At 34.0% G+C, this 24,694-nt stretch overlaps 1 protein-coding gene across 12 annotated transcripts in view; it reads right to left on the reverse strand.

The window, feature by feature from the left end:
* SLIT2 (slit guidance ligand 2) overlaps nucleotides 1–24,694 on the reverse strand; it is a 377,791-nt gene that overhangs the window by 125,277 nt on the left and 227,820 nt on the right. For 9 of the 12 annotated variants that reach the window (XM_017540558.1, XM_037742770.1, XM_017540556.2 and 6 more), the window contains exons 6-10: nucleotides 21,452–21,523; nucleotides 15,532–15,603; nucleotides 12,829–12,992; nucleotides 11,389–11,400; nucleotides 10,295–10,433 (exon numbers count right to left, since the gene is read on the reverse strand). In XM_017540558.1, the coding sequence (XP_017396047.1) occupies nucleotides 10,295–10,433; nucleotides 11,389–11,400; nucleotides 12,829–12,992; nucleotides 15,532–15,603; nucleotides 21,452–21,523 (459 nt within the window). The remainder of the gene's footprint in view (nucleotides 1–10,294; nucleotides 10,434–11,388; nucleotides 11,401–12,828; nucleotides 12,993–15,531; nucleotides 15,604–21,451; nucleotides 21,524–24,694) is intronic. The other 3 variants (XM_017540559.1, XM_017540557.1, XM_037742766.1) reach the window with 1 other exon arrangement.

Consider the following 24,694-nt stretch of genomic DNA (forward strand, 5'->3'; position numbering starts at 1 on the left):
AAAAAAAAAAAAAAAAAGGAACCTACTATGTTACTACCTTGCTAGAAAATTTCCCTCATATTCTATTGTCATCAGGACATCTCTTCTTCCAGATTTGGCTTCCACTTTATATTCTAAAAACTGCAAATTTTAATTTTTCCGGAAACACACTACTCTATCATTATCCTAGGACTTTGCACATGCTGCTTCTTATGTCTAAAAAAAGCCCTCAATTTCACTGCCTGCAAAACACATCCTAATTCCTGAAGATTATTTGATTCTCCAAGGCAGACCAAGGTAGCCCTCCCTTTTTGTTTTCTGTGCACATATATTTTACTACTTATATCATTTTTAAAATTCTGTTTATGGAAATCTTCAATTCTCTGCACTGTAAACATTTTAAAGATTGGAACTGTCCCCTTTCATCCATAATGCCTGATGCAGAGCAAGCACTCAGACGTTTGTTGAGTATGTAGTAGTACATTTTTAAAATGCTACTTTTCTTCATGTCCTTTTTGTGTTGAAATAGTACTCATCAGATTCCTTGGACATTTTAAGAGAAACCAGTTGGAGTTTCTGTCTTTCCTTATCATTTTAATCTCTGCATTTATTTTAATATTTCTTTTTGTCCAATTTGTTTATAAGGTTACTATATTCATTTTCACTACTCAACTAATATTACAAAAGTTTGATTCCATCTTCTACATTTTCTCTTGAGAAAGGTTTCACATAGTTTTCTGCTTAAATTATCACACAATTTAACAAAAACATATGTACAGCATTTGTGTGTATAAGTATGTACAACATGCATGTTACCCAAATAAATTTCTGGGAAATTAGGTACAAGAAAGAAATAAGTTGTAAAAAATGAATACAAATGAAGAATTTTCTTATCATGAATACAAAGTCTTCATGAAAATGGTTTCTCTGCACATAGTGAATATATGAAGGCTTTTGAAGATAATTTTTCTACTATTCTTTCAATAGTAGAATTCTTTCTGGTCTATCATTCCTTCAATGACAATTAGAGACTGCTCAATATATACATGTACAATTAGGAATTTTACCGAAATAAAGATGCAAACACTCAAATGATTAGTAGTAAACTCAATAATGGCCTGTGGAACTACAAGTATGGTTTCATCTATAAATGTATTTTACACTATTTTGCTATGGAGCTATCAAAGTTGCTATAAGGAGTATGTACTATGTAGCTTCCTACATAGTGTTTCCTTGGGAATTAAGTGAAACAAACTAAAATGTTTGAAAAATCTTTTATCATAAAAAAGGTTTTTATTATGTATGATACAATATACTTTTAAAAATTATTTCATCTATATTTCTAACAGACATAAAATATTGAATGTGTTTTCACATTAGTTTGCCTGAAAAGCACTAAGTTATAAAAACATCAATGTGAAGCCAAAGTAATGTTGTAGGCTAGCTAATTTGTGGGTGAGTTTGAAGTAGTAATAATATCAGAAAAGTATAAAACTGCAAAATGGTAACAAGTGCTCGGTGTGTTAAAAATTTTCTAATAAAATTCTGAACTAAAGTAGAATTGCTCGAATTTTAACTTTTGTAACATTTTCTAAATTTTGCCCATTTTCCATTGCATTTTGTTATCCTTAAGTTGAATATATTTATGTTTTAAAATATTTTCACAATGAAATACTTTCAAGGTGAAAACAACTGCACTTTAAAATTACCAACCTATTTGTTATTTAACAACACAAATTCAGAATATTGAGTATTTATTTCTTTCGTACCATGTTACATTTAAACATGGTATCATTTGCCTTACTTATTTCATCAATATTGTCTGAACAGTAGTCAAGTTTATCTATATGCGCTGTAAAAATATTAGTCGGTGTGTATTGTATTATTTAACATTTAGCAAAATTAAAATACTAACCATTACACAGCATGATAGATATTCTATTAGTTGAAATATCACTAAGTACATCTTAAACAATTAAAAATCCATACTTGATTTCATGAGTACTTGTAATTATTTTAAATCAGCCAGTACACAATAGGCTAAAGGCAAGTTGACCAAATCTAACTTCCATGTCTTTAAATTTAAAAATCAGATGACTTTAAAATATGTGGATTCAAAATTGAGTATTATTTAATAAATTAAAGATCCAAAATTTTGAGTAGGACAAATGCAGAAATAGCATGCGAAAAGAGTTAAGCATATATGGGAGGTAGTTATCTAAATAGAAATGAACAGGAAAAGACATTTTAAAAATTACATTTGTAATTTATGCCTACAACAAAGAATTAATGCCCAGAATCTACAAGGAACTCTAACAACTCAACAAGAAAAAAACAAACAATTTCATTAATATGTGGGCAAAGACATGAGCAAGTATTTCTCAAAAGAAAACATGTGAACAACCAACAAACATAAAAAATGCTCAACATCGCTAATCATCAGAGAAATAATAGCAATTGTTTATAATAGCCATTCTGACTTGTGTAAGATGATGGCGTGGATGCAGAAAAAAAGGGAATGCTTAATCACTGTTGGTAGGAATGTAAATTAGTTCAATTTCAATCTCTATGGAAAACAGTACAGAGATTTCTCAAATAACTAAAAATAAAAATATTATTTGAACTATCAATCCCACTACTGGGTATCTACCCAAAGGAAAAGAAATCATGATATAAGACACCTTCACTCATATGTTTATTGTGGTATTACAATAGCAAAGTCATGGAACCACCCTAAGTGTCCAACAACAATTGATTGAATAAAGAAAATGTGTAACATACACGGCATGGAAAACTATACAGCCAGAAAAATGAATGAAATCATGTCCTCTCCAGTAACATGGATGGAGCTGGAGCTCTGAAAAAGGCAGCCAAGAGTAAAGGCAGGAGGATGTAGGAGCAAACACGAGAAACCAAATTGTTATAACTTATGTTCTTACTAAATATTCTCCATGATTCATGAAATTTCCATATAATGGTTTGAAAAAGCAAGACAGAAAGTCTATAAATAGACTGAAAAGAACTAGATATCAACTTTATAGCAATCTATCACTTAGCATTCAAAATTTTATACCTCAAAAGTTGATCTAAGTAATTAATTCTGAGGATTTGATACAGTCAGAATCAACTTGCTATTAATTATCCTGTTGCCATAGACTAGATCATGTACAGACTTGAAGGAGGCTTTGCATCTATTGAAGAACAGGGAGGGGAGCACTACACACTGGGGTCTGTTGGGGGGAAATAGGGGAGGGACAGTGAGGGGTGGGGAGTTGGGGAGAGATAGCATGGGGAGAAATGCCAGATATAGGTGAAGGGGAGGAAGGCAGCATATCACACTGCCAAGTGTGTACCTATGCAACAATCTTGCATGTTCTTCACATGTATCCCAAAACCTAAAATGCAATAAAAAGAAGAAAGAAAGAAAGAAAGAAAGAAAGAAAGAAAGAAAGAAAGAAAGAAAGAAAGAAAGAGGGAAGGAAGGAAAGAAAGAAAGAAAGAAGAATAGGATTTTCAACTAGCAGAGTTCAAAGCAGAAAAGTGCTGGGATGACCCTAAGGCAGCTAACAGCTTTCCCTTTTACAGCTAAGTTTATCATATGTTATACATTCTACTTTTCTCCCTCTATATTTTCTTCATTCATCCACATTATTTTGTCACATTTAAAAAAAAAATTTGCTATGAAGAATGGAAGCTTGGAAGGTGTCCAGATTGTGCATCCAAGATCTTCTTCCCTGCTCCCAACACTGTCTTCCCCACCCACAGTATGCTAGGTATTGGGGCAGAAATGGCGAGGGAAATAGACATGATCTGCTCTTACCAAGATCATAATAGGTGAGTTTTACATTATTCCAAATGACAAATTAAGCTGTGATAAGTGCTGCACAGACAAGATTCAGGGAAATAAGAGAACATTTCACAGAGAATAGGAAAAATGACATTATAGTAGTTACAGATATAAAGTAATATTAAGCAGCTCTCAGTTTTGCAAACAATCCTGTATCTTAATGTTTTGTCTTTCTCTCTGTTCATTCTAATTTATCTTCACAGGTAAGTTTCTTAAAGTTTCTCTTGGCCTTTTTGCCAGAGTATCAATCATTCTCTCTTCATGATTTAAAAAATTTTTCCTTTTATGATATTCTAAAAAGACCAAGCTATGCCTACCTCCTTTAGAACTTGATCGAGGAAGGAACATGGGCTTGAGAATCAAGGAAATGTATGATTGAAGCCATTTTAGCCACTTCACAATTGAAGTTTTTTATAAAATTTCTAAGTTTTTTTGGGCCTGTTATTTTTTTAAGCTTTTTTTTTTTTTTAAACAAAGTTGTCAGACTTTGAAAGACTTGAGTTAAAGGTCTATAGGCTTCATTAGAGAGGGAATATGACTGTAGAGAAAGATGTCTAAGACAACTGTAAGACGATTAAATTAATATAACTCCATAATAGGGTACCTATTAAATGCTGGGTTCATCAGCTGAGAATAGAAAAGAAAAGATCTCAGAAATATTTAAAGAGTGGAATTCCAAATCAATATGCAGAACAGGGAAATTTAATGAATTTTTAGTATTCTAGACTCATTTTAGCCCATGCTATTAAAAATTCTATTCATTTACTTTTTCTCTTGCTGATTTTGCGCTTTAAAAGTACCAAATTTGTCTACAGGAAGACAACAGGCTGCTCCTCTGGTTCTATTTATTAAGTCTGGTTAATACAGCTTCATCTTTTCAGAGACAAACCTGCTCTAATGTTTGATTAATTTTTAATCTATCCATTCACCCAATAAATATTTATCAAGTGCCCACTATGTGCCAAGGTACTAGATTTTTTTTTTTAGCTGGGCATTCAGTAGTGATAAGAACAGAACTGGTTCCTGCCTTCATAGAACGTTTACTTTAGTAGAGGATATACATAGTTAAAAATAAACACACAATACTATACAATTACAAAATGTGATGATTAGGGGCAGTCAAAAGCAGACTCTAACCTATAAACAAGAACGGAAAACCTGCATTATGGTAAAATGGTCAGTATAATGAGGCCTGATGGAGAAAACCACCAGCCTTTACCTGACATATACTTCTGCATTAGTTTTACTATTTTATTTAATTTCATAAATATCCCCATCATAGATCAATGAGAAGATCAAATGTGTATAAGCCAACATTGCAATCCAACTGCATTCCAACACTGCAGGTTCTCAATAAATGTTAGTCTCTTTCTATTATTCCTTCTCCAAATTATTCTAATCTGACTTTAAAGGGATATTCCCTTCTACAGCTTAATAAATAATTGTGTTAGCAAATAGCAGAAATACGAATTTGTAATAGGAAACACAAAGCAGAAAAAATGCATCATTATTTTTTACTTAGATTTACAGGCAGTTGATCACTCCTGTATGGCACATATATATGTTCTTTTTGTTAGAAATATATTATGAGGCAGTTGTAAGAATAAAAACATATCACACAGTAGGGAATCAAGCCAAAATTATTGAATGAAATATCTTATAACTTGAAATAAAGAAATTCCGTGACAATTTATGGTAAAATTCAGATATTAAAAAATATTTGAATAAAATGGAGGGAGTTCATAATTTTCAGTTCATCACGGAATAAAAACCTGCCAACTATAAAGATATTTTCACATTTAATAATCTTAGTGATGTTCTTTGTTCTTAGAAAAAATAAAGGTAATAAAATAAATTACTAAGCTAGTAAGTTATGTCACTGTAATGAATGAAAATGGAATGATTTTAAGTTGAGGATCAATATTATTTATTACCAGATGCTCTACTGATAAAGCTGATAATGTAATAATCAGGGAAGTAAAATTCACCAGCAGTTTCACATCTCTCCTCATAAATTCAATTTATTGTAGCTTTACCCGATACACCAACTTCTCAGTATAGGCAAAGTCCATGGGGCATGTTATTTAGTATAACTTTAATGCAAGTAAATTCCATCATTATACAAAATTTATAGAGCATACAAAGCAGAAGGAAATCACTATGATAAGAAATAAAATAGACTACATAAGAAAACCATTTTAAATGTTACATATTGCTTTCAATACGTTATGTTTCCAGCTTACTCTTCTCCTTTTATCAACCTGTAACAGCTTTTGGTTCCCCTTCCCTATGATCTGGATTTGATCAATTCTCTCCTGTGTCCAGATTGATCTTGCTCCCACATCCGTCTTATTTAACTCTCACACTCTTGTTTCCTTCTAAACTCACTCTTTCTTTCTGACTTTCCAATGATGGCAGGTTTCTGCATCTTAGAATTAATCCAAATTTGTCCATTACAGAGGAACAATTGTCGTTTTCAAAAAATCCTTTCTCAGCCAAACTCTTTAAACTGCGGCTCATCTACTCTCTCGAATATTAATCGACACCCCTTTTCCTAACACTCTGAAAGGTGGCTTATCGACCTACCACTCTATCAAAATGGAACCCTCTAAGAATAATACGTAGGTCAAATTTCAAGACCTTCTCTCAGACCCCAGCTTGGTTAACTGGCAGCAAATGTTGCCTCTGGAGATCATTTTTCCTAGAAGTCTCTTCCTCCCTTACCTATGAGAGCCCTCTGCTGTCTTTATTTAGGTTCCTGAGCTTCTCCTCTCTTACTCACCTTTTCATCAGCCAGCTGATGGTTTTAAATATCAACTGTTTTTTCTATTATGTTAATTACTCCAAAATCTTTGCCTCGAGTCCTTATCTTGCTTGCTCCAACATTGTTACAGTCTGTATTATTTTAGTACTTCTAAATGTATCATTGGTCCTTAAGTATTTCACAAATTGAGTTCACCGTCATCTTCCTTCCCAGTTTTGGTCCTGCTCCTCACCTTCTTATAGGCAATGATATAACCACAACCTCCCCATCCCTCATACTTGAAACTCTGGCAGGGTCTTTGGTTTATTCTTCTCCATTACTCCTTTATCTCATCAAATCCCAAATCCTGTGAATTCTCTTCCTGCATTTGCTATCACAGCTGTTTCCACATCACCATTCCTACTGTTATTGACTAGCTTCTGCTCTTCTGACATCTCCACTGGACCAAAGAAATAGCCTCCTAAGAGGCCTCTTGCCTTGCAATCTCTCCTTTTGTCAAATCACTGGGATACAGCCATCACACTATTCTAGAAAAATCAGATTAAAGCTCCTATGTTCAAATGCATTCCAAATAAAGTCCAAGATCCTTATATCAACATAACCATCCATGAATGGACTCCAATTATATTTACAACTTATTTTCTGGTACTATCTCATATATCAAATATCACCCAAGCTGAATTCCTATTTGATCACATCTTGTACCTTCATTTCTACTACCTGGCTCATGATGTTAGATTAATTCTGAAAGCCTTATCCTCATTTCTGCAGTTTCATTTACTACCTATCTTTCAAGGTCTAGCTCAGTCTTATTTCTACACAAAGGCTTCCATGCTTGAGTTACTAATTATGAAATGATTACTATATGCTAAGCACACACAGCTCTGTGTGTTAATTATTTCACATCGGACTGACAACCACCCTTAGTTTTAGATGAGGATATAGGCTCTCAGAGGATATGTAACTTGTCCATGGTCTCACAAACAGGAATGATAGGTACACCTGGGGTTCCAACTAAAACTTTCTGACTCTAGTTAACCATCGTACCTTGCCCTCAACTTTATGCCCTTTGTAATACCTTGCACTTGATGTGTTCATCTCTCTTATGTTTTTCACTGTGTACCTCATTTAATAGTTTTCAATTTGCATGTCATATTGGCTAATCACTTGATGGAAGATCTCTGGAAAATTCATGGTGCTTTTAGATAGTAAGTGGTTATTTAATACATGTTTGTGACTGCATAGATGACTATATAGTTCCCTTATGAGAAAATTTACTATGTTATTCTACTCTCTACTTTATCACATCTAATATCTTCTGACCAAGCTTCAAGGTCTTCAGTGATCTGTACTTTTAAAATTAGATGGAGATGGCTGGGCGTGGTGGCTCACGCCTTTAATCCCAGCACTTTGGGAGGCCAAGGCAGGTGGATCACCTGAGATTGGGAATTTGAGACCAGCCTGACCAACATGGAGAAGCCCCATCTCTACTGAAAATACAAAAATATTAGCTGGGTGTGGTGGCGCATGCCTGTAATCCCAGCTACTCAGGAGGCTGAGGCAAAAGAATCTCTTCAACCCGGAGGTGGAAGTTGATATGAGCCAAGATCATGCCATTGCACTCCAGCCTGAGCAACAAGAGTGAAATTCCATCTCAAAAAAAAAAAAAAAAAATTAGATGGAGGTGTATTCTTTAGGGCATTATTTTTCATGATGTCTCAACATTAACCTATTATTCTAATTAGGTTCAACTATAATCTCTCAAACAATGCCCACTGCCACCTCTGTTCTTTGCTGTCAATGTTTCTTTTTCAGGAATGTCACCTGTCTCTTTCCAAGTTATAACTTATTCTTCTTTCAAGGTTCAGCCAAAAAATACTTAAAGATGTCTTCTAGAGGTAAGGCAATTTTCTATCAATTAAAATTTTGATGAGAATGATATTATTACGTGTATACATTATTCAGTGTCAAATTTCCAGAAATCAGAATTCCTGCAGAGGTTCATTTCTTAAACTGCAAAGCTCTAGGCACACTATTAAGCACATGGTAGATACTTTAAACTAATGGCAGTGGGTCCTGTGAACTAAGATTATTCTCATATAAGGTATATTTGACAAGTTACTTTACTGTAATTAAATGAATTGGTTAAAAACGAGATTTTTTTTTAAAAAACAACTTTTTGGTCTACTACATAGGCTTATTCTAAGAAGTTATTCCTATTATTTTAACCCCAAAAAATCCAAGATAATTTAATTTAGTTACAATTTAGAATTGGCCTATAAAATAGCTGGCATGGTGGCTCACACCTGTAATCCCAGCACTTTGGGAGGCTGAGGTGGGCAGATCACCAAGTCAAGAGATCGAGACCAGTCCGACCAACATAGTGAAACCCCATCTCTACTAAAACTACAAACAATTAGCAGGGTGCTGTGGTGTGTGCCTGTAATCCCAGCTACTCTGGAGGATGGAGGCTGAGGCAGGAGAATTGTGTGAACCCAGGAGGTGGGATTAAAGTGAACCGATATTCATGCACTCCAGCCTCGGTTATAATGCAAGACTCTATCTCAAAAAAAAAAAAAAAAAGAATTAGCATATAAAATAATAATATAATGGGTAGGATGGTTAAGAGGAGTTTTCTTAATGAATATTGAGGTAATGTTTTTCTCTAGTGCTTATTTTTCAAGACTGCAAAAGCATTCCATTTTATATCTTATGTGCCCTTGTTTCATCCACATGACTTATACTTGGTGAGGACATAGAAATGCATTCAGCAGCTGCACACAAAATATGTGTGCATTTTCATCCTAACTGGAAACCATCATCCTCAGCAAGCTAAAACAGGAACAGAAAACGAAAGACTTCATCGTCTCACTCATAAGTGGGAGCTGAACAATGACAACACACGGACACAGGGAGGGGAACATCACACACCAGGGCGTGTCAGGGGATGGGGGGTGGGGGAGTAGGGTAGCATTAGGAGAAATACCTAACGTAGATGACAGGTTGATGGGTGCAGCAAACCACCACAGTACATATATACCTATGTAACAAACCTATGAGTTCTACACATGCATCCCAGAACTTACAGTATAATAATAAAAACCCAAAAAACAAAACATGTGTGCTGTACTTTGTCGTAAGAATTTAACTTTTAATGGAGGTAGACATTGCTTCAAGTAGGCTAAAACATGCACTATATAAAAAATCTTTACATTTGTCTTTATAATATGATCCTTTTAACACTTTGCATTCAACAATCAATTCAAATAAAATAGTGAAACTGCATTTTAAAACATGAGCTCCCAAAAAAGGCAGAGAATTGCCTAACTGTATTGTTTCTGTGTTGTTTACTAACCCCAGCTTGGTCCCTTTTTATACTCCTACTGCTCCAAACTGAGACACAGACAAGCATAGATGTTCAGCACCAACGGGTGGAACCAGGTCTAAACAATCCTGCTTATCTTGTTTTTCCTAAAAAGGCATTCCCTTTTAGGAATTCTATCAGTGCAAGAAAAAACATGACAGCCACTTTAACATGGTATGTTTTTAAACAAGCAGAGTGAGAATCAATACACTTCTGAAGGGAACATTTGTCTAAGCCAATTGATCAGATGTGCCTTTGATAAATCCCGAATTTCCCAAAGAAAATCAAAGTGTGGTTCACTGGGGAGGTGGAGAGATAAGAAAGAATTTCAGGCACATACATTTCTGTGATGGTCTCTGGAAGATTTGTGGGGATCTCAGTGAGACCTTTCCCACGACAGTCTACGATATTGTTGCTACAGGCACAGGCGGCAGGGCAGTGCAGAACGCTACAAGAAGGAGCCATAAATGACTGGTGACCTAAAAAAGAAATAAACAGCAATTGTATATTTCCTCCTGAATATTATGATTGTGAAACATACAGACTTAGCTCAAGTAACAAAGCATCTCACAGAAATAAATCTCTTTAAATATCTGATCATAAAAGGGTGCTATATTTCTAAAATATATTTTAGGAGGCATGCATTTGTATATTCAGGTCAATAAAGCAAATGAGAGAAAGTAAATGAGATTTTAAAAACTGGTCATAAAACTTCTAATTTTTAAAACCATTGTGAGAAAAGCTAAATTCAGTTTCAAAATCAGAATTATATTCAAAACTACTCCAATTTCAAAAAAACCCCAGCAACGCCAGACTTATTTGTATTCATTCCTAATGAGCTTAAATAGGGCTTGGTCCTTATCAAATTCATATGGATTTATTTACTTTGTAATTTCTTTTCAAAAAGAAAACAAAACAGTAATACTTCCATCAGAATATATTGTTGCTCAAATTAAATAATCATACACCAATAAATGTGGAGAAAAATTAGATAATCCAGAATCTGATGTCTGATAGGTTCAAAATTACCAATTCCTCTGAAATTATAATAATAATTTGTATAAAGTCATGCTGTTATTGCTAATAAAAATGATTCTTTTTGGGGCTTCAACTAATTTAAAATTTTAGTATAAGTAGCTCCCTTCTTTTATGTATAAAAGATGTACTTTTATAACTCAATATTTAGAACAATTTTTAAACGAGACATTAATGGTTGAAAGGTGAACAGACTATCCGCATAGTTGTACTAAATAATTATCCAGAAATGCATGGTTTCTGGAAGACTGTGGGGCCTGCCCTCTCCAACCTGCTGGGAAAAGGCTCTGGTGGTGGTGATGCCAGGGAATGCTGCAAGCCAGCTGCTAATCCTATCCCTCTAAACAAGCTCTTAAATTACAAAAATACCCTCAATCTAAAAAGGAAATGTGAACTTGCCTTCTTCCTCATCTAGAAAACAGAAAGGAAAAAGTGAAGAAAGAAAAAAGTGGTTAGTAATGAACTGTTAGTCACTTCATTATTTAATTTATTAAAAAAGCAATCAGACATATTGAAAACATCCCATGATATTATAGGAAAACTTTGCTTAGGTTATAAAACGTGAAAAATATATACAAAAATATAAAAGATAACCCTGTAATAGCATCAAGTACTAGTAATGTCTTTCTGCCCTGCCTTTAAAAATCTGTTAACTACTTATGATGCATTATGTGTTTCTTAAAATTTTGTTTGTTGTGTTTTAAACAGTTACTTCTGAAGCTGACACAGAACTGACCATATATATATATATAAATAAGATACTATGTATCAGTATAGGCGTGTGTGTCTGTGTGTATGTGTGTGTATGTGTGTACGTGTGTGTAATCAAACCATCTCGGTTGAGATCCTTGGACTAAACTATGTAAACTTCAGCAGGGTTATTCTTTTTCACAGTGCTTCAATCTCCAAATATAGAGATAATATTACATTTCTCATATAGTTGTTATGAACGAGGTGAAGTGAGGTAAATACATGTGAAATAGTTAGGTTGGTGCTTATGTACATTAAAAAAACTCGGTAAACATTAGCTATTGATTGATATTTCTATTTCTTATCTTTTATTTTTTGAGATGGAGTTTCTCTCTTGTCACCCATGCTGAAGTGTACTGGTGTGATCCTGGCTCACTGCAACCTTCGTCTCTGGGTTCAAGTGATTCTCCTACTTAGCCTCCCAAGTAGCTGGGATTATAGGCATGCACCACCATGCACAGCTAAGTTTTGTATTTTTAGTAGAGACGGGGTTTCGTCTTGTTGGCCAGGCTGGTCTGGAACTCCTGACCTCAGGTGATCCACGTGCCTCTGCCTCCTAAAGTACTGGGATTACAGCCGTGAGTCACTGTGCCCAGCCTTATGTCTTATTTTCATTTTCAGAGTTTTGTTACTAAAGTCGGTCATTTAATTGTTTTGAGTAAAACTGAACCATTAGTACATATGTACGCATGAAAAGTATTTTGTTACTTTGCAATTATGGCTGAATTGCACTTTGAACACTTTGAATTTCATAGCAGGGATCCAGGATTACCTAATCACTTTTTTTCAGTTGTTAACGTAAAAGTAGCTATAAGTTATTACTTAACATCATTTAACAATTTTCTAAATTTCCCCAGAGTGAAAACTGAAAAGTGTTTCATCATAACTTAGATACAAGTAACCAGTACTTCCCAGCCGATATAAGGTCTCAGAACACATTTTCACTGAAAAAGAGGATCTTCATAGAGTGATTAGTGCACAATTGCACATTAGTGAATGACACTGAAACCTTCACACATGCAGTCCTCACATTCTGTTACATAACAGCATACAATAATAACAAAAACATCACTCTTCTTTCTCCCTTACCACTGCAGACAAATTCTCGTTTTTGAACCTCAGCTACATTATGGCCTCTCAGGTGGGAGGGGCCCATACACTGAGTGTACAGACCAACCCGGGGTCTTTGGCGAAGCCAGTCGGAGAGCCAGGCCAAGTGGCAGTCACAATACAGGTTGTTTGAATGGAGTCGACTACATGAGAAAAAAGAAGTGTAAAGCAAGAAAACAGGAAGTTGTTATTTCATTAATAATAATATACGCCTTTAACAGAGAAGTAGATAAATCTACGTAAATTCCCATATAACTAGTTTTCCTAAAAATTAAACTGATGTACAATCACAGAATCAAGTCTCTCTTCATTTAGTCTGAGCTAAGCAATTTATAGAAGCTTGAATATGTCCATAAAATTATGTTTTAAATGAACATATTTCACTTATGTTCATTTAAAAGAAGAAAGAGAAAAAAATAAGTCCAATGCAAATTGTGCCATGGTTCCAACATCCTGACAGCCAATGCGGGTGGGGTGGGAGAGTGGGGAGACAGGGCGAGGGGCAAGTTAGTAAAAGTTGTAGCTCCCAGTTTGAAATATCAGTAAGTCCTGCCCTTACGAGTCTCTATAGAAACCACTTGCTAAACCTTTTCAGCAGGTCACTTTCATTTTTTGCTGAACAAGACAGAATAATAATTTAATATAAAACACTTTTCACATTGTTATTCTGATTTCCTTCTCTTGTTGTTTAATCACAGAAAAGGGATTAGCTCCTTTGGCTACTGGAAACCTATCCTCAAAGGGCAGGGACTGAAATTAAAAGGCACAAATGGCTGGGAGTGAAGGAATTAAGTGAGTTGCTCTATGTTGGCAGGATCCACACAAGATCATGGATTGCTTCCAAGTGGCAAATAGCACTTCTCCATTAATAAAATATCAGAAAAATGTATCCACTAAATTAGGTAAATGACTTCAAACTAGCTTTTATGTTTTCTCAAACTAAAGAAAAGGACATCCAAAGCTATAAATCAAAGCACCGTTCCCAGAACCATCTATGACACAGTAATACCATTTTAGTCCTTTTAAGCTGATGTGTTCAATTCTAACCCAATAACAGTAATGGATATTAAAACATGGAACTCAGTCCAGAAAGATAATTAGACTATAAAAATGAAATTTTTAAGTAGCAATGATATTATAGAATAATGAGCCAACAAAAGCAAAGGAATTTAAAGTTAAATGGCTGCTTTACATTCTCCTCGAGCCTGTAGATAAGAAACACATTGTTTGCTTCAAAACTAGAAGGTATACCACAGAACAAAAAAGCTACATTTTGGGAAAGATGGATGACCTCTGGCTCGGTTTGCTTGCAAGTTGAAGTTCTGTCCTTTGGAAGCCATAGAGGCACATTCCATATCCTTGTATTCTAACAATTTCCATCTAAACCAAGTACATTACAAAAATTCCAATTAGATGTGCACACATTTGAAATGAGAAAAGAACGTAAAAATTGAAAAACCTGATGAGTAAGACAAACTCATGGATTTCTATAAGAAAATAAGGGACACTGTCAAAAATTCAGATGAATGTTTTCACAGTTTCATTGTCATTATTTTTGCAAAAATTGAAAACTTGATCAATTTCTTTTTTAAAAATTCCCTGAAGTTAATGGGAAATTATAGTTTTGAGTGAACTGGGCTGTTAATTCAGTCAGATTAGTCTCAATCTGATAGCCCCAAGAATACAAAATCTAGCTATGTCTTTATACTTGTAGAAGTCCTTTATTTTGCTAAATAATATTCCAAGGACATTATAATGATGTGTTATTACATACAGTTAGATTTCAGTATGAAAAAAATAATATTAAAATTGGCATTGCCTAATTCATTCGAAAGCTGGTAATTCAAATTTTTATTAAAGAAATTAATATTTTTCAGTTAAAAGCTATCAGAAAATGAGGAGTATTTTGATAATGTAATCAAAATATTTTTACCCAACTTAAAAACACTTTTTTTCCAAGAAGTCTGATGCTTTGGTTTTGCTTCCAATCATGTCCTACATGTTATATGTAATATATTATTTTAGGTCAAGGTGATTCTGAAATTCAGTTCAAGTGAGATTTACCTCTGAAATTCTATAACTTAGAGTCCACCCTGGGCTTTAAGGATTTTAAAGCCTACTCTGGACTTTAAGGATTACTTTTTCTTCAAGAGAAAAGAAATAGCTGTAGTCAATACTTTATTAGAACAAAAATATCTTAATGTTCATCTGCAACCCCAAAGAAGATACTTTTAAATATAAATGCTGACACAACCTTAATTATAGAAGCACTAGAGGGTGATGCTATAATTTCACATTATAAGGTATGTTGGAGAACCAGTTTAGCTTTATTAGGTCTGCTTGCAGTACAGTAATAAAATCATAAAGATTTCCCATTTATCATTTCTGACAGCCAATCAAGGAGTCTTCCATTTCTTAATGAAATGTGACCTCCACAATAGCTCAAAGTAAACGTTCTTTTTATTTTTAACTCCAAAGTTCCCATAATGCATATCAGTTAAATCTTTCCAGTTTCCAGAATAACAGCTCATTTCCACAAATACCATATCCAGTCTTTTACAAAGTTGAGTTTTCCTTGTTTATCTTGTAAACTAGTGGTCCCGTTCTTTGCATACTGAACATGCTATTTAAGAGGAGCTTCAGTTGAATAATATGACCTTTACTTATACGGTGATTACTTACAAAGTCCTAAGTTTAGGCATATGGTTGAAACTTGCCACAGAAAGTCTAGTAATGTTGTTATTGTTGAGAGTGCTGTAGAATTAAAAAGAAAAGTTAGAATTTTTAGATACAAAAATTGATTGATCATTTTATATATTAACATAGAGAAAACATCTTGTACTATGCTTATGAAAGACCTGGTAGAGATGGCATAGAGAATGCCCTACTCTATAGACAAGTTGATAAATAATTTTCATAATTTAACATATTACTGTACATTGAGTTTTATTCAACATTTGCTATAAATTTCTGGCTTAATTCATAGCATCTTTGACTTTTTACATTCTACTTTATGTACCTTGTACATGCATGTCTATGATATTGGTTAAGAAATAAACACGGGATAGTTATAGTTGGAAAATTTGCCAAATTACATTTCCATAGAGAGGCATTATATGTAATTAGTGTCCATGAGTCAGTGAATGTATTTGAATTAATATTCTCTTACTCAATTCTCATAGCAACAATACAAAATCATTCCTTTCAGGCCTTGGAACAGAGTTCTGATAACTATTATTTACCATGGACATCAGCCACTGCTGAAACCTGAGTAGAAAGAGCTACATCTATATTTGGTACTTGCATCAGGTGGGGATGAAGTAACATGCTGTAGCACTGTGTTAAAAGATTAATCCATTCTAAAGGTTTTTAGTAGCAGCAGCATATATTGGCCTTTGTTTACTGCTGGGTGGCAGCTATCATGGTTACTTGAGGTAGCAGATCCAGGAATATGTGTGGTGAAGAGAGTTATGGTGAAAATAAATATCCTTGCTTTTTGGTCCAAATTTTTCCTACTTTTTCCCCAATGCAACTTTGTTAGTTTTATTATTATTATTACTGATTATTTCTACTACTACTGCTACCACTACTACCCATTCATTCATCAAATATTTCCTGAATGGCAATTATTTTATGGTAACATGGAGTATTATAAAAATAATTCAGGCATAAATCCTGTCCTAAAATAGCATACTGTCCACCAGAGGAGATGAACTGGACAAATTACAAAAACAATAAGGCTAAGATGTGAGCTTCCTTCACCCTTCAGAAAAATTTGGTTGTGATAAGAAAGTGGTAGAAGTTATCCCAGGGTGTACAGGCAAAGTGTGGACCTGGAAAGTAATTCTAACACTGGGGGAGACTGAAGATACACACTGAAGTGATGACTAAAGAAGGCAAATTCCTCTGAAGTAGGTAGGAGAAAGACAGCATCAGTGCTTCAGGTGGATGAAGTTGATACTGGACAAGTGTTTGAATTAGGGGTTGCACGTTCACTTGCCTACAGAAGCTGGGCAGAGAACAGAGATGAGAGAAGCAGGCCACGTTCAAAAATATACAATGATAGGCAAGAGAGATGGAAGAAAGCAGACAATTGGGGAAAGTGAAGAACATGGTACAGGCAAGAGAGATGGAAGAAAGCAGACAGTTGGGGAAAGTGAAGAACATGGTAAGCTAGCAAGCACAGTCTCTCTTGTGGCAGCTAATGTCTAGCTCCAATGGACTGTTGACCTGCTGTAAGGGAGGGCTGTTAAACAATCAGATTTTTCCAAGGTAATCTAGAAATAAAAAGTTTTAGATCAATCTTTCTAATGTTGACATGGTGGCAACTAACTAAAATATTTCAAACAGTCTGCAGACCACTTATGTTTGGGCTACACAAAATACATTTTTGAGGCCATTTTGAGCCAGTCGTTGGCTGCAGTTATCAATAGTGGGATCAGAGGTTCAAGGATTGACAAAAACTTTTTAGTAAAACAGGGCATGTCAGCTAGAGACTGAGACCCTTTACTACCTTGTTTTGCAAAGTACTGAATTATATAAGAACTAATCCAAGTGATTTGAATGAAGTCATAAAAAATAAATCACTTTATGGGGGACATACAGAGCACTGAATTTGTTGGTTCACTTTATTTAAAAGCTTTTAGCATTTTCCTACCTAGAGGTGAAATGAATTGTCTTTTTCAAACGCGATTAAAATATATCTTGATGGTTGAATGCAAAGGTTAAACTTCTCAATGGGATTTGCTTTCAAATGACCCCTTTTCCCATCTTCAAAATTTGTGCTGACTTAATACGGCTAAAATTTTTATAATATATAGCATTCTGAAATGTGACTTTGGGAATAAATTGTTCTAGGTACTTCACACAGAGCAAACATGTATAAATTTTGAACTATAGTTTCTCATATCTCCATGCAAAGTAAAACTTCCATTGAATGCCCAAGACTTCAGTTATCAATTTGAAGTCTTTTCTCAAACTCTGGTTTACATGATGCAACTGAAGGAATACATTATCTTAGTATTTTATTCAGTACTGACGCTGGAAAGAAGTATTGATACTGATACCCAATGACCAAAAAATATGTGGAACCAACAAAATTATTATTATTATTTTCTTTTTGATATGGAGTCTCACTCTGTCGCCAGGCTGGAGTGCAGTAATATCATCTGGGCTCATTGCAACCTCTACCTCCCAGGTTCAAGCGATTCTCCTTCTGCAGCCTCCCCAGTAGCTGAGACCACAGTCACTTGTTACCACCACCAGCTTATTTTTGTATTTTTAGTAGATAAAGGGTTTCACCATGTTGGCCAGGCTTGTCTCGATCTCTTGACTTTGTGATCCACCTGCCTTGGCCTCCAAAAGTGCTGGGATTACAGGTGTGAGGTACTGCACCCAGTGTATGTTTAAGATTAATAATAAATATGTGTGTTAAGTATGATTACTTGTATATGTTATGGTTATGGTCAACATCTATTCTGAAATAATGGAAACTTCTACATTGTACTTTAGTTGTGAATATTTTCTCCAATGTCTAAGTCTATTTCTGCACTCATCTTCAAGATTTTCTTTGTAGTAAGTAAATATTTTAATATGAAGGACATCTTGATGTATAAAATTAGGCTGTATAATCATGGAACACCTCTCACACTTATATCTTTATTTAATCATCTTATTCCCTTGCTACCATGCATATCGCTTGGCAGAGAGTTTGGTATTTAGTGGATATGAATCACTGTGATTCAATGAAATTAAATTATGCCCATGCTATGAAAAAGAAAAACAAACATGTAAAAGCAGAACTTCAAGGGATGTATTTCATTTTTGAGTCCAGTGCCCAAAGAAAGAGAAAATATTGATCTAGATTTATTTTTCAATGTTATTTTGAGATGGTATCTAAATATTAAGATAATAAGCAGTTACTTCTATATCCTACAAATCAGAATCTGACAATAAACTGGTTCTCCATGAAAATGCAACTGTTCAACTGCTTCCTTGCTTTCATTTACCTTGACTTTTCACTTGACTTCTTGGGCTCTAGTCACTCTTTGTACACTTATATATATATCCTCGTTTAACATACTTTCATCAATGATCCAGGGTGATTACCTCACTTTCTCCCATCTAGCTTCAGGATAATAATAGATTCACAAATGTCTTATGAAATTATTATTTTTTTAAATCTAAAACACTGGGAATCTGAGATTTAAGATGATGTGTAAGTTAATGTTCATTATTTCCACATAAGACAGTTCATCCTAAAGAGTCATGAATGGTAAAAATAAGCAAAACAGACAGTCATATTTCTAGAATCCTTTTTAGTGCAAATTCTCTTAAGCAAGCTCCTGACCAAATGTTTATAATAGGTAAACTTTTGTTGGATTTCACAAGCGATTCGGGCTTTATAAATTCTTAGCTTTTCATGGCCTTGTCCAATTTTGCCTTAAGTTATTTAACAACTGATTTTTCTAGAGGTTGTTTTAAATATCAGGATTGAAATAAGCAGCATTTAAAATAATGTCTGCTCAACTTCCTAAAATTTTAATATAAAATATTTCAGTCTTTTTAGAAGAAATTTACATTGTCTTCTATCATATGCTAGTTTTAATTATTTCTCCAGCAACCAAACTCTGACCAATATATACTTCTTTAAGACGTATATATTAGGGCCCTTAAAAGAGTTTCCAAGATTTTGGATTCCTATTTTAATTCCATGAACCATAAAATGTCACCTTTTTGTGTATTTCTCATTCTAAAGTCACTTTTTAGATATTTTGGTCAATCATGACAATCAAAATGTATGAGATGATTGTGTCTTCATAAATGTACTGCTTCTAAAGACAACAACATTAATTTATAGCAAATAAGCAAATGTCATTACTATATTTGTGGGTAAAGGGTTTCAGTGCCTAGCATAGTGTTTGCTCCACCCTATAAAATATACACAGTAGGTATTCAATACATCTATGTGTATATATACGTATATCGAATAAATACACTGAATAACTACATATTTTAAAGAATTTAAGTTTTTTGAAAACTTAATAACAAGGTACTTTGTGGGATTTAATTCATCCAAAATAGTCAGCAAACTGCATAAAATGGTGGGCATTATTCCTATTTTTAGTTTGGAACCTTGGTTTAACAATACATTTTTGGCTTGATCAGCTCTGTTTGATTAAATAACTCTTGTGGTAGTCTATTTAATGAATTTTAGTGATACTAACTATGGTTTTGCCATGAAGCCACTACGATAAAATCACTCTAGTTATTCTGACTCTGAGAATAACTAGAATCAGTTGGTTTACCATCAGTGGGTTGTGTATATTAAAAATGGTTCTGGTATACAATTTAAATAGTGGTCTTAAAGCTAAAATGTGTACGATAAGCACTTTGAATATTTTTCTCTTAGAAATTTAGACCATTATCAATAGAAACAAAGGTGGCCTCTCCTGTAGTTAGAGATCAGTCTATATTTTTATATTTCACATTTTATCCCACTCAATATATTCACACATAAATGCCTTTTAAAATAATTAATAACTCAGTACATTACATAGCTGAAAATTCCATTACTTTTCTTGCAATTAAAATCAAAACCTTATAAAAATGCTGCTAAAACAAACCATTCTGGCTGAAAAACTAATTTTTTTTCAGAATTACATTCCATTCCCCAAACTAGATTTACAAAGTAATGAATACTTTTTGTGTGTGAGGAAGAGGATTTTATGATTTCTCGATAACTTTTAACAAATTGACTAAAAATTCAAAACACCCTCACATTTAATTCAATTTTAGATTGCTGACTAAATTTTGTCAAAGATGAAAAATTGTGGAGGAATTGTAAGTGTATTTAAAAAGCTACAAATGTGAATTTTGGCTGAAAAAGATTCCAAAAGTGTATAGGCGGCATACAATGCTTTAGTAACTATAATTTTCAATAAAATTCGTAATTTCATTAAAATTACTTTGCTAAGTCAACGGTCAATAGAGATTACTTAGTTACCTCTAAACAATTTGTTAGTCAAGTCTACCCAGCAAAGAAAGAGGGCGGTTGCCAATTATAATTCAAGTCTGCATGTTGTACATTAAAAAGTAAGCAGTGAAGACTTGAAAATGGATCTAATGGGTGGCTTATTAACCTTAGGAAGCAGATTTCAAAGTATTCTTACAAAAATAATGTTAAATCACCCAGTTAAAAATTTTATTTTTTAATGAGAAACTGTTTCCATTGCTTAACAACGGCAAATAACTCCAAGATATCAGCTACTAAGGTTTGTTTTTTGATGTTGTTTTTCCTGTAAAGTTGACTTTATCTCCATATTTAGCAATGACAAATTCTGTGAATCTTACAAAAATATTTTATTATAAGAAGAACATTTGAGTGACCTTAGACAATTTCACCTAAACATACAGATATTGTATACAAGGTTTTGCACACATGCATTTCAATTCTTCTCTGTGTTCACCATCAGTTATTTAAGGTATCTATTGAGAGACTATTTTGACAAAAAGGTTTTAAGCTAGCAGATAAGCTTTCCACATTAGTCCTGTCCAGACACAAAGCCCCTATTAAAAGAGTAAGAGAAATAGCAAGACTTACAGCACTTCCAGGTCCCGGAGAGCCCTGAACGCCCCATCTTCAATACAGCTGATCTGGTTGTAATCCAGTTGTCTGTTAAAAAGATTAGAAGCATATATGTAGAAGGGATGGACAGTAGTCGGGGTAGGTGATGGGAAGTTTCCTGAAGGGTCTATGATGCACTGGACACACTCACTGAAGTGCTCTCACAGACACACTCATCTGCTTACGAATGTCATAAGCCATTCTAGCCTCTATGCCGCCACTGAAATCTCTTTTTGTTCTGAACTGTCTGTGCAAATAGCAGCCCTTGGAAAGCTCCAGTAAATAATAACTGCACCTTATATTAAATGCCATAGGAATGCAATTTCATTACATCAAGAAAAGCTATCCATTAAGAGCTTTCAGCGTCATCTTGCTGAAACAATTTCATTAAGGTAAAGGACTGTAAATCACTTAATGTCACATGCACCCCCTCAGTGACCTAACAGAATCCATTTATCAGAGAAGGCCAGCTGCATGTTAATTTCACTATCCTTGGCATGAAAGAGCAAGACTACTTTTAGGTTTTCTTTTTTTAAAAGCAGTTTTCCTTCAAGAACTCCAAATCGAGAAAGGGAACTGATATCCACACAGCTTGCTCTTATTCCCAACCAGAAATACACTTTAGAAAGCTAGAAATTGTTCTATATTGTGTCACTATTCTAATAATTCACATTCTTTATCATTATGTATAAATCCTCTGCATTGTAAATATAGGATATTTTTGAGTTAAAGAACTTCCAGAATTATATTGCTCTCCAGAAAATAAGTTTTAAGTATAAAAAAGAAAGTAATAGCAATTTTGCTTTTTTAAAAAATGCTAATTTCGGTTAAAACCATTAAGAAACATATACTACAGGCACACCATAAAAACGCTACATGTATCTATGGTAAAAAGCCCAAAAGCTGTATCAGCTAATTCTAAATAATACATACTTAAAAAAAATGCATCTTCTTCAATATCTTAAGCACTTATTTGTTAAAATTCATAGCATAAACAAAGAATGCTCCAAACTTGGTTATGTCTGCTTTGCCTGCTGCTTGTTCTGGAATTAAAATTTCTTTGTTCATATTGAGCCTTTTACTTGGTTGAAGTTAACAGTGAAGTACTACATTGTATCTGTACTACACTCTTTTTGTCCAAACAAGCAGTTGTTGTTTAAATATAGTAGCTTGAATCTTAGAGATGTTGTTATTTCAGTAAAAAAGAAAAAATCATTTTAATGTTTCACTTGAGATAGAAACAAAATGTTTCATGAAAGAGTCAGGTGAGTTTTTAGCTCTGTGAGCACTGGGTGAGAGAATGTGGATGAACTCAGGAGTAAGATTATGATCATAATACGAATGTATCCTGTCCTTGTTTCAAGTTCAGCATTCACTGAATGGGCTAATTTATATTTGAAGTCTGTTCTTAAGGAACTATTTGAGCATTTCTATAAAATAGCTGTTTCTCCCACAAGACTACTGAATAAAGGTGCAAAGATTTAATTTTAGTGACTTTCAAGTTTCTTATTTTAGAAATTATGTATATAGACAATGTCTCATGAAATACACATCTCACTTTTAAGAAGGTCTCTAGGGGCACAATCATACAAGAGGCTACCCTGACGTCATGCAAATGGTACAACTTAGGGCATGCTATATTAACAATGGTGCACCCCAAAGAAGATACAAATTTACTGCTTTTATAAACTAAAGTTTTCCCCAAATCATAGCTAACATCCATGCTACTATAATAGCCTAAAGCATTTCTACATATTAAGAGGTAATGCAGAAGTATAATTTTATTTCTAAGAAGACATTTAAAGTCTCATGATGTAATATGGCTTCTGCGGTTCCAAGAAAACACTTACATTCTTGAGCACTTTTGATTTTTACAGATTAAATTCATTTAACAATTAAGTTAATAGCCTTTTTATTTTAAAGGGATATATATATATATATATATATATATATATACACACTACTATTCTCTAACCTCTTGAACAATTTATCAAAGCCATTTAAATTAGTACAATGGCATGAAGTGTTACGCTTGACACACTACAAAAAAGAAATTGTTTCCAGACAAATTGGCAAAATCTTTTAATGCTATCAAATTTGCCTAATGCAGTTTCCAGGTTAATATGTAAAAGGGTGCACTGTATGTTTGCCCATATTTTATTATCCTTAGCTGTCAATGTATAAATCAATGCTGACACAGCTTCTTTTAAATCATGCATACAATACACAAAGGGGAACCTCCAGCATGCCAGCAAGCACTCAAGCAAACCTTGTCCTGCAAGAAACGGAAAGCAGACTACTTCCCTTAGAGGAGCAGAAGTTGGGATGTTGCTGGAAACTTTGGTAATTTCATTGTTCTTTAATGCTGCTCATGGTTACATGCTTCTATATTATATTCTTAACAAATCTAAGCCCCTAGTCATGCTAAAACATTGAGAATACTTGGTTTCCATAGCATTGAAGTTTTCCTTAAAAGTTTTCTCAATACTGTTTTGAGTCCACCTATTTCCTGAACATGAAGGTATCTCATGAAGTTACTCATAGGAAAGGAATATCCAAGTTAAACAAGTGAATAATTCCTCCATTAATTTGTCACTTTTGTGATCTTCAAAGGAAGGTTTACATAAAGTGTTGTGCTTCTATGATTGCACACGAGAAAATCTCTCCCAACAGACATCCATTTGTCTGCATATGGTTCAAGATAAACAGTGTCAAAACTATGCAACATGTAATTTATTTCAGGGTTTCTGGACTATTTAGCTACACTCTTTTTCTTTCATCCTGCTCACTCCCTTCTCCACTGCCTGTCAAGCCCTGGGTACTTCTGACTTCTGTAAACAGGAAAGGATCTGTTCTCTGCCATACCTTTAGTGACAGGCTGCCCTGATGTGATTTCTAATTGTGGCATGAAATTATTCTGAACTAAGAAAATAGTAAGAGGAGACTTTTTCACTTCTCCAGAAACAAATTATGCTCCAACTATTCACTAAGACATAGTGTAAATTTTTTGATCATTAAAGAGCTTTGGATGTGAAAGGCAGAAGTGTCATAAGTGGTTCAAGGCCTTTGGCTGACCTAACTTAGCACATGCTTTTGTGTCTTCTTTACCCTTATTTCCTGACTCCAATCTTCTCTTTGCTTTCTATTTAAATTCCAAATTGCCTCTCTATGTGATCCTTTGCTGTCCAAATGAGTAAATTTGTGTTTTGAAGAACTGCT

This window comes from Cebus imitator, unplaced genomic scaffold (genome assembly GCF_001604975.1).
Source record: "Cebus imitator isolate Cc_AM_T3 unplaced genomic scaffold, Cebus_imitator-1.0 Scaffold127, whole genome shotgun sequence".
Lineage (NCBI taxonomy): Eukaryota > Metazoa > Chordata > Mammalia > Primates > Cebidae > Cebus > Cebus imitator.